The 11438-nt window shown below is 46.4% G+C and overlaps 1 protein-coding gene across 2 annotated transcripts in view; it reads right to left on the reverse strand.

Moving 5' to 3' along the window:
- The window catches only part of DOCK5 (dedicator of cytokinesis 5), a 214033-nt gene that overhangs the window by 21816 nt on the left and 180779 nt on the right, over positions 1 to 11438 (reverse strand). For both annotated transcript variants that reach the window (XM_082729217.1, XM_082729216.1), the window contains exons 40-44: positions 10174 to 10278; positions 5137 to 5278; positions 3070 to 3151; positions 1741 to 1825; positions 1253 to 1339 (exon numbers count right to left, since the gene is read on the reverse strand). In XM_082729217.1, coding sequence (XP_082585343.1) covers positions 1253 to 1339; positions 1741 to 1825; positions 3070 to 3151; positions 5137 to 5278; positions 10174 to 10278 — 501 coding nt within the window. The remainder of the gene's footprint in view (positions 1 to 1252; positions 1340 to 1740; positions 1826 to 3069; positions 3152 to 5136; positions 5279 to 10173; positions 10279 to 11438) is intronic.

The following is an 11438-nucleotide window of genomic DNA, read 5'->3' on the forward strand; positions in this document are numbered from 1 at the left end:
AATCGCCTTCTTCATTTTACCCATTGCCAGCCAGCATGACTGCCTACTGCAGCCTTGATGCCAAAAGTCTCTGTCCAAGAAAATCATACTCGTACTTGAAAAGTAACAACTTATTACTAGTGGTATGGAACACATCAGATTTCAGTTCAGATCTGTTCAAGACCTATTTCTTTAAAGTGTGTTACCTGCCAAGTACTGTGCTATGCTCCAAAGTCACAAAAGTGACTAGGATATAATTTGTGGTTGGGAGGAGCCTACGGTTTTATAGTGGGGTCTCAAGACACATAAGCACGGGAGGAACTTGTTGCAGCGAGGCACAGGGAAAGGTCATCTAACTCTCCTTGGGAGCTTCAGACATGGCTTCCAAGTGAAGCTGTTACTAAAATGAATTTCGATGGGAGGTAGTTAGGTTGAGAAGTAGCATTTCGGGCAAAAAAAATGCCCCACTGTCATGGAGGGTAGAAATAACATGGAATGAGTTTAGTTCTAGAAGATTCCATAGGAAATGGGGTGGCAGAGCTGAGTCACGAGGATTTTGTATGAACCTGCTAAGGAACAAAGACTTTATGCTCTGGGTACTGGGGAGCCACGGCAAGGTTCTAAGCATAAGAAGATGGTCATTTTTCCACTGTGAAACTCTCTGTGGAACTGTGAGGAAAACAGGCCTGTGAAGGCCAAGGCAGGCGGCCAACGAAGGGGCTTTTTCCGTGGCATCCACCAGAGATGAATGAGGTACTAAAATGGGGTATAATAATAGGAGATCTGGAAATAAAGAAAACAACTATTTAATAACTATTAAATACTATTTATTAAAAACTATTAAATAAATATTAAAAAGGTAAAAGGGGCAGCTTTGGGGAAGGACGGAGAAGGAATTATCTGGGATGACCGGTGATGGGATTAGCCACGAATGAAAGAAGAGGAAACGTTCTGGGAGAGAATGTGACTGACAGCACACTCAAAGGAGACATTCCGAAAATGGTTTGGTGTACTGGCAGGATCATGAGGAGACGAGATTCATTTGATCATAAAAGAGTCATTGACTGCGAGTAACCTTTAGGGTTGGTGTTGTAACATCAGTTATACAAAGGAGTTCTATTAGACAAGCATGGCTTTTATTTCTCTTTTGGAAAACAAAATTGGCCAGAGGAGGCTGGCCAAGCTGGTGAGAACTGGAGGAGGGCTTAACAAAGGCTCTTATTATATCTGGAGACACAAAGAATTTTCTGAGTTCCCATTTCAAATGACTCACCGTTGAAATTTGTTTGACTTCAAACCACTTGAGAATCCCAGGAAATGTGTACGCAGTTGTATACGTGGTCCTTTCGATCCACATGGTCTGGTGGAAGGAAAATCGGAAATGTTAGTTCCCAGGCAACTCGGCAATGCTCCCTGGTTGAGGTCAGGGAGATTCTATTTCCAAATGCTTCCTTGGCAAATGGGCTATTATTTTGAGGATGCTGGAGGTTTAAAACCGCAAGGGATCATCTGCTTGGGCCCTCTCACCCCTCAGAGGGGACATGTGAAGCTCAGCAGCAACCCTGGAGTGAAGAGCAGAGCCCAGTCTTGGGGGGAGGGGCTCCAGTCTCGGGTTCTCCACTGAGACCGGCTGCTCTCCAGTGGGAAGTGCGCAGCACCTCTGTCCTGTGTCCCTACGGCTGCCATTGTTTCTGTGATCTGCACTGGTTAGTTGGAAAGCTTACTTTACCTTGTTTTAGAGGGCAAAGGGGGTGGACTCACAGCAAATTCATTGTCTGGATCCTTCTCTCCTTTCCGGAATGGCCTGGAATATCTGAACTGCTGCACTTCATTAGCTCTGTAGTAGCTGGAGAAAGACATGGCCACCGTGCTGTAGCTGGTCTCTTAGAATGGGCAGTCCTCGGTCAGATTTCAATAAAACCCTGGGCCACCTCTTACACAGCCTGAGTCTTAGCCACTAAGCGACCTCCGAACTGTCTCCACAGAGAAGGCTAGAGGAGGTGCACAATTTGATTTTATTGCTCATTTTTCTTATTTATAAATCCATTCCACAGCTCACTACCTAAAAAGGTCTATGTATTTATAATCCATGTTTGTGATTTCATTTGTGTTTTTTTAATCCCAATTGTATCAATCCTACTAGCATTTTAGCTGCTCAGGAAAAAAGAAATGAGGCCTTTGGTCACTGGGGACCCCACCCCACCAGGCAAGGTGAAGTCAGCCACTCCTCAGTGAGTGCTTCTGAGCAGAAGGAAGATCGAGGAGCTCTGAAATCTCACAGTGAAATTCCTGATTTTCCTGTCTGCCTAAAAAAGACCCACAAAGCTCCCAAATGCCTTTTGAGTCACAAAGCTCTTACTTTACACTGAAAATACAAATAAAGGGCTACTGTGGTCTGAATGCCAATGTGGAAATCCTGTCCCCCAGTGTGATGGGATCAGGAAGTCGTGTCTGTGGCAGGTGCAGAGGTCACAAGGGTGGGGCCCTCACGAATGGGATGAGTGCCTTTATAAAAGAGACCCGGGGGAGCTCTGTCACCCTTTCTGCGGGTGAGGACACAGTGAGAAGTGTCTGTGAATCAGGAGCCAGGTCCTCACCAGACACCAGATCTGCTGCCACCTGACCTTGGACTTCCCTGGCCTCCAGAACTGTGAGAAATAAATGTGTTGTTTCTAAGCCAACTAGTCTGTGGGGTCCTTCTATAGCAATCCCAAAGGGCTGAAGCAACAGAAGGTCTTCCACATGAGTTTAAGGCTTTGGTTTTAAAGCCCTAAAGCTTGGATTCTGATATACTTCTAGATAAAGTACGTTAGAGAGAAAATGTTTTTTTAAAGATTTTTATTTATTTATTTGTCTCAGAAAGAGAGAGAGAGACACAGAGCGAGCGTGTACAAGCAGGCAGGGTGGCAGGGAGAGGCAGAGAGAGAAGCAGGCTCCCTGCCAAGCAAGGAGCCCGACGTAGGACTCGATCCCAGGACCCCAGGATCACGACCTGAGCCGAAGGCAGCAGCTTAACCCACTAAGCCACCAAGGCGCCCCAAGATAATGTTTTTTAAAACAGGCAACCCCCCGCCCCCAAACCCCACTTACTTTAAGATCTGCTCCGGAACTGGTTTGTCCTTATAGCTGGGTGGCAGGCTCATCACTGGCTTCACAGTGAAACACTGCATGTCTGAGAAACTCGTTAAGGAAGGACAAGGGGCCGGGCCATGAAGGTGTCCCAGGCAGAAAGCACCACCCATTCCTCCTGCTTTGAGGATGGAAACGATACCTGCCTGAATCACTCCTTTTCCCCGAATGCCAGCACTGCACTGAAAACAGCATTCCCTGATGTATTATGAAAATGCCTGATTAAGTTACAATCCTAGGTCATTTTTTGGTCAGACCTCTGGTAAGCAACCCTGCCACAAGGAAACTATCAGGGGAAGAGGGATTCAAAACAATTTTAAGTCATTTCTTTCGGACAAGGACGCCTGTGAAACAGCTCGACTGCGGGGCCCGTGCAATAGGAAGGTCTGGTGTCAGTGGCCATTGCTTGTCCATAGAGGGCCATAGCTGGGCACGGAATAAGGTTCTTAACGTGCTCCCACCTGTAATGAACACAGCAACCAACAGGTGGATGTTACGACTCTCCTTCTACAGAAGAAGACTCTGAGGTTCTGAGAAAACCCAGAGCATACAACTGTCCATGGTGAAGTCAGGCTTCTAATCCAGCTCAGGGGAAGAACTGTCTCGATAATTTTAATAATGACTTTTTTTTGTCCTTGCCAGTGCATATATACTGTTTCAAAATCTAGAGCATTTAAAGTTGAGGTGAAGGCCCTCGGTGAGGACAAAAGAGTGACTGCCAGCATCTCAGGGTGGTGCGCGGCCTCGGGCACCAGAACCACATGGACGCTCGCAGGATGCACGATAAGAACTCCCAATGGCTGAATGAGAATCTCTCCGTGGTGAGTCTCACCTATAACAAAATCTGAGGATCACCGGGCTGCGTGTTACCTGGTCTAGCTGACAGAACGTTTTCACAGAAATGACCTCGTTCCGACTTTGAGCCTCCCAGAAGCGCTACTGGGTATTTGGGGAAAAGAGACTCACATCTCATGGATGAGAAACCAAGGGCCTGGAGAAGGGAAGCCGTTTGGTAAAGGCCACGAGGGCAGGCAGAAAGGACTGAGGGCCCAGCGACAGGAAATCCTAAATCTAGTTCTTGAAGACCTCGTCATTCCCGCACCACGAAAACATCTCCACTGTCTTCTGAACCCACATAACCCAAACAAGGATTTATCCTGGAAGACCATTCCTTCCCAAGCATCTGCTATGTATTAACAGGCTGCTCTTCTCTTAAAGGTGTGCCTGTCTACAGGTCTATTATTATTATTGTCAATCTTTCTATAGTTACTTACCAACCTATACGTATAATGATGGCCAATACATATTGAATTTTTATTATGTACCAGGCACTGTTCTAATATTTGACAAATGTTTACTCAATCTTTACAAGAACTCTGTGAGAAGGATGATCATCATCCCCATTTTACAGATGGGAAAACTGAGGCACAGAGAAATTAAGGAACTTGCTCAAAGGGACAAAGTAAGTAACAGAGCTGAGACTCGAACCCAGGCACCTTGGCTCCAGAGCCTGCTCTCTTATCTACCCTGTCACACCAGCTTTGGCTTATCTACATCTCTTTGAATAGTGTTCAGTGTTGGAGTATCTTTATTTTAGCACAAAACACATGAAAAAAGTTTTAAAGATAATTTTGTTATAGAGCTCTTAGTGTTTGTTCTTTTTTTCTAAGAAAGCATGTAATTTTTCAGTTAAGTTATTCAATGTTATTCAGTAAGTCACTGAATGTTACAAAAGAAAAGCTATACATCTTTCTCCAGAATCCAGAATCCTGAACAGTCCTTCTCAAGCTCCCCATACGGCTATAAAACATATCCTTTCATATTCAAGATTTGCTTATCATCTCTCTCCTTTACTTCATAACCATAAGCTAAGGACATCAGCGTCCCAAAGCTTTTACACAGAATGGGAAACTGAGTCAGAAGGTTACGTGAGTGGTCAGAGGGCAGGGCATATCCGTGTGCAGAGACAGAACTGGACCCTGAGCTTCTGTGGCTGGGTTGGGCCACGTCTCTCCAAGGTGAGGATACACTGCTTTGGGGACGACTTGATGTCCTCTCCCGGGGGCGTGGTGCTGGTCATCTTCTCGGCATTGGGGAACTGGGTCAGCAACCTCAGGCTGAAGTCTTCTCGCCTCTCATACTCCTTCCCCCGGTAGATGAAGATTTTGTTCTGCAGGTCAGATACAGCAAGGGGACTGAGGACATATTAAGAGTGAAGGGGCGACTGGGGATCCTGTAGCTCAGGAAGCTACAGCCCTCCCTGGCCAAAGGGTATTCTGCCAGAAATTCTCACTGAACACCTACTATGCGCCCAGCAGCAACCACTGTACCAGAGCGTGGTCTGTAATTGATCTGCACCGACCCACAGGGAGATGAGCTTGTGCCCTAATGTAGACCCACGATGTCACCAGGCACAACGCTGAATTTAGTTGATTTTTTTCGTAGCAAGACAAGCCCTTGTCTTATCATGATCTGGGTTGTGGACCAGCACTCGGATTGGGGCTGACTTGGAGAAGAGCAAAGTTAGGAAGAGACTCCACACAACAACTCTCCATTAACAGGGAGCAGGAATAATTCAGAGCAGTTCCTCGGCAATCCTGAAAATCCCTATGGACAGCAATGTCAAAGGCTCACAGAACACAACTGCTCCGAATCCTATTCTCTCCCTTCTGATCTACATTCCTTTTCTGTTTACTAAAATTAATGAAATTGGATTTTTTTTTTTTAGAAAGAAATTTCCTAGGCTCCAGGCATGGGAGTACTTTGACTCAGAGTGCTGCTGCCCCCGCAAATTCAAACGCAGCCAGGCTCCTGCCATCCGATGATCGCTCAGATGAGTACTCAGCATTGGCAGCCCATACAGGATCTGCTTTTTAACCTTGGGCCCATATTGTCCTGGAAAATGTTTTTTTTTAAATCACCTGTCCATTCCTCTAGCAAATACGTATTGGACAAACAGGAGATAATGCTAAGACACTAGGGATATAACGATGAACCTACTCTCACAAAACTCACCTTCTGGTGGGCAGAAACAGAAAACAAGAAAGTATGATAGTTGATGTAAGTAACAGGAAGGCAACAGACCTTGTAGGATAAACACCGATGGCAGGAAAAACTGCCAGGTCTTCTGGAATAGATGATGAGATTTTTCCAAGGTGGGAAAGATGAATATCTTTATGCATTTCCATCATTAGGGCAAAGCTGTGGCCGGTAAGGAAGCAGAGGGTAAGGCAGCACTAATCGTAGGATGTGGACAACAATGGGAACGGAAGCAGACAAGCACAAGGTAAACACAGGCTAGCACAGACTGAAAGAGGGACTTCCAGGAAAATGTGGCATTGACTGTGCCCAGGTGAATGGACACGGTAAGGAGAGGGAAAGAGAAGGGGAGGGCAACCAGCAGGAAGAGTGAAAGGAAGGACAGGGCCACAGGGCAGAAAGTATGGGACTGAAGCAGAAGATCAGCTAAGATGAGCCCGAACACTGAAAGGCAGGCACCAGTTCCCAAAGCCCGGGGAATCCACTGGAGGTTCTGGAAGGAGGGAGTGACAGGACAGAACCACGAGTGTAGACAACCTCAGCGCAAAGTGGGTGTGTGTCCAACTGTAGGAATCCCAAGCAGGACTGAACAGGAGGAGGAGAACCTTCTGGTGTCTGACCCTGGTGTCTGGCGGAGGGCAAAGAAGATGGGGGAGAATCACCAAGGATTCTGAGCTTGCTGGCCCAGAGCAGGAGGAGCAGCGGTGCCACTGACGGAAATGGGGAGGGAGGGAGGCCTGGCTGTGGCAGGGAGGGAAGAGGACGACACGAGTCTGGATATTCTGAGTCTGGGGAAATGGCCCATAACACAGAAGGGCACGGAAGTTACACTATGCAGAGGCTTTTATATTTTCCTGCACATAGTGACAATACCTAACATCCACACACCACTTTATAGTTTACAGTGCGCTCCTCCATGCTATTTATTTAATTCCGAAGCAGCTCTGCGATGTGGGCGGTATTTCTCTAACTCACACATCAGACAACTTGGAGGCTATGTAATTCAGTCAAAATCCTATAGCTGGGGGCGCCTGGGTGTCTGAGTGGGTTAAAGCCTCTGCCTTCGGCTCAGGTCATGATCCCAGGGTCCTGGGATTAAGCCCCATGTTGGGCTTTCTGCTTAGCAGGGAGCCTGCCCCCCCCCTCTCTCTGCCTGTCAAATAAATAAAATCTTAAAAAAAAAAAATAGCTGATGATGGAAACCCCCCCCATTTTCAACTTGAAAGTCTAACCTTTGCTCAAACCAGTGCCGTCTCCAGCTCACATCCCCTATTTCGCGGGACACCACAGTCACCCACATAATGCCCAGCAGCCACCACTGCCCTATGAGGACTAGAGCACCGACACTGACCACCAGTCTCAGTCTAGAAGCTACTGCAAGGCTCCTTCCCAGACCCTCTCCTCCTGGTGCTCCACCCTCTCTCCCTGCGCTCTCTCCTCCACACGCGAACAACCCACCAGTTTTACATCCAGTCTGGAACGTTCCTTTGAGTTCCGGGTCCGTGCGTGAACTTGCCGACTCCCATCTGCTGGATGTCCCACATTACCTCACGTGGAGTGTGGCCCCAACCAGACTTTCACTTAGAACATATAAAGATCTGAAAGGCCATCTGCGATCCGGGACCCCGAGCCACCTGCCCCCCTTCTCGACTTGTCCTCTTCTTCATGCTCTTCCGGCCTCACACTTTCGAACCCGCTGTCCTCACTGCCTAGACCCCCGTCGCGTCTCTTGACTGCTACCTCACTTCTTTCAGGTTTTTGCTTAAATGGCATTTTCTCACTGATGTTTTTCCTATTCACTCCACCTAAATGTATAACTCCATCCCCATTACCTGCCTCTCTCTTCACCCGCCCCGACATTTTCTCCATGATACACATGGAGTGTCTACAAGGGGTGAGGCATTGTCCTAGGCCATCGGACACACTAAATGCTTCACTTACTTTTTGTAGGTCTCTAAACTAGAATATAAGCTCCATAATTTCAAGGATTTGGCTTGATTTGGAGTGTGCCCCCATGCCTATAATACAGCAAGGCAGAGAGCAGGAGTTCAATAAATGTTTATTCAATGAATGGATTGAATCTCTCTACCGTGACTCTATTTTCCAGTATTGCTGTCTTACTGGATGGCTCCATGTCCTTCCAGTTAGGCAGCCAGAAATCTAGAAACCATTCTTGCCACTTCCATTCTTCCTCACCCACGTGTCCCAAGAAAAATCATCAAATACTGTTACCTTATTATCCGAAATCTTTCCATTTTTCTCTAAAGCCACTTGCCTAGGATGTCCGGCCCTCCCTTCCCTCAACATCTGTAATGTTCTCTAAGTGGCTTATCTGTACATGTCCAGCCTTGTCCGTACCAGCCAGATGATGACTTTGCTAACACACACAATCTGCAATGGCTCCCTCCTGCTCTTGGGTGCCGTCAACACAGCCACAGCAACCTCACAGCCTGTCTTGCATGTTGTCCCCACACTTCATGCCTCAGCTCCCTACTAGCCCCACATGCTCTGCTCCCGCTGGACTGGACTTCCACTCCCAGGCATTGCCATGAGCTTGCCCACCACTTCCTCTGCCTGCAATGCCTTTTTCCTACCACCTTTATCTCTGAGACTCCAAACTCGCCTTTCATACTGCAGCTGAAGCAGAAATTCCCTAGGAAGTCTTTCCCAACTCTTTAAAAAAAAAAACAAAAAACAACAAAACGTAATTTACATACAGTAAAATCTATCTTTAAATTTACTATCTTTAGGGTAAATTCTCTGAATTCTGACAAACATCACCATGATCACAGTCAAGATACACAACAGTTTCACCACCAGCCAAAATTTCTCTGTGCCTCTGAAGCCCAACCCTCCCCCGCTGCTATGAGACGACCACTCGTCCACTTTCCACCCCTGCCGTTCAGTGTCGGTCTGGCCAGATCCATATAAATAAAATCAAAGAGGACGTGGACTTCCTGGTCTAAGATCTTTTACTCGGCACAGTGCATCCGAGACTCATCCATGTGCTTGTGTGGATTATGACCGAGTTGTATGCCATCGCACAGCGATCCCACAGGTTATTTATCTCTTCACCAGTGGAGGGACATGTGAGCTGCATTCGGTCTTTGGTGATTATAAATACTAAACAATCATGTGCAATTTTTTTTTTCCCGTGAACGTAAGTTTTTATGTTAGTTGATAACTACTCCCTGGTTAACCAACTCTTAGAGCACAGACTACCCGTCTTGGTCAGTTTCAATCTCCATTCGTTGGCGTGATTATTTAATTACGGTTACACCAGTGAGGCTGTGAATTCCGAGAGTAAGGACCTTATCTGACTGGAATCTGCCTCATCTGTGCCTGGCACACAGCAGGCACTTGCTACATAGTTACTGAATGGATGAGTTACCTCCTCCTGGGGCACGATGAGGAATGTAAAGTACTTCTTTTCTCCCTTTTTCTTAAATCAGGGGAAGGAAAATGGATAATATGTTTAAACACAGCCAGCTCTACAGAGACTTCCTTTTTTGTGTGTGGGGGAAAAAAATCAGATTTTATTTGTTTTGTAGATTTTAAAATCGGTATCATGTTATAGAAAATTTAGAGAAGGAAGAATAACATGGTCCTTCTCAATATTACAACACCTGTTTTTATTTTTGTGAAACTTTTGTACTCTTTTCCTCGGGATATTTGCTTTCCAACCAGCTCAGGCTGGAAATAAAACAAACAACTAAATACATCAATCCACACTTTTCTCCAGCCTGAGCCACAGCAGCAGACCCATGGAGGTGACGGTTCTCTTTCCCTTTTTCATTCCACGTGGGAAAAGCCATTTTACAAAGGAGTTGCCAGAATACCGGAGGCTGGGGTGCGGAGTGAAGAGGCGGGCCACGCAGGAAGTGGCTCCCCTCCCCAGCCTCCCACAGTGAGGACGCGGGCCTTCAGCTGCTAACACATGAGGCCCATCTGGAGAAGAAATGAAGACTGACCCTCCTTCAGACTGCACGGCTTAATGGCTCGGAGGACCACCCTGAGGTTTCTTACCCGGAGGAAAGAAGGAAAGCCCTGTCCGTAGTATCCAACAGCAAAGTATTCAGGCTGAGGCCTCATTGCTTTAATGATGTTCTCATAAAACGAGGCTCTTTTTTTCTGGAAAACAAAACAAGACATTCCACAGGGAAGTTACAAGGGCACCATTGAGGGGTGGGGAAGATCAGACTATTTGCTTTGTTGTTTCCCATGAGCCAACAGGCAAATGAATAGTCTTTGGAAAATATCCTGTGGGCCAAGAAGCTATCCCTTTCTTGGATGGAAGGGTTTGGACCTGGGTCTGTGAATGAGCCTTGGACGGTCTGGCAATCTCCGGAATTGCCTGCGGGAAGACACACGGGGTGTGCATTCCTCTGTAAAGGAAGGCAGTGTTTAGCTCTCACCAGTTTTCTGAAGAGGGTTCAGGACCCCTAAAAGGTTAAAAAGCCCCTTCTGAGATTCGTGGAGATCTGAGATTCTGCACTTAAACAGAGATATAGGAGAAAAGAAGATAAAGAACTTTCGGGTTCACACAGGTGGTTTCGATTAAAGTCCTTGGTTCAGCTACGAGTGCCCAGAAGGTGGTGGTGATGTTCTGCTTTTCAGTGTCTGGTCTCAGCGCTATCATTAATCCTTCCCTTGGGAACAGGTTTCCTGGCCAGAGCTGAGAGTAAGCCTTAAAGAGAGCAAAATAGGTAGCCAGACCCTTCGGGGCACGTCCCTAGGCCCCTCTCACAATGGTCCTGTGACCATTTACTCACTTTAGTATTTACTAAGTTTATTTAGGTGAAGGTTTCTAGCACGCGTCCTTAGCAGGGTTAACGTGGTGTATCACTAATCGCTCCACTTAGTTAAGGAAATGAAGAAGCGATTTTCTGCGTGTGATGATAGCAGGAGCTGTACAACATACGGGCAAGCGTTTTCAAAGTGATCGTGACGACTATCCCCTCAAAGAAGCTACACTTGACCCTTGAACAACACGTGTTTAAAATGGATGAATCCACTTACATGCAGATATTTTTGGTAAATACAGTATAGTATGGGAATTCTCTTCCTTTAGATTTCTTAACATTTTTCTCCAGCTTGCTTTATTGTAAGAACAGTATATAATACATATACAAAATATGTGTTGATCAACTGTTTATGTTATCAGTAAGGCTTCTAGTCAGCAATAGTCAACAATAGGCTATTAGTAGTTAAGTTTTGGAGGAGTCAAAAGTTATATGCAGATTTTCAACTGTGTTGGGGGTTGGCTCCCCTAAACTCCCCTCCTTGCATTG

The sequence above is a fragment of the Mustela nivalis genome (genome assembly GCF_964662115.1).
Source record: "Mustela nivalis genome assembly, chromosome: 4".
In the NCBI taxonomy this organism is placed as follows: Eukaryota; Metazoa; Chordata; class Mammalia; order Carnivora; family Mustelidae; genus Mustela; species Mustela nivalis.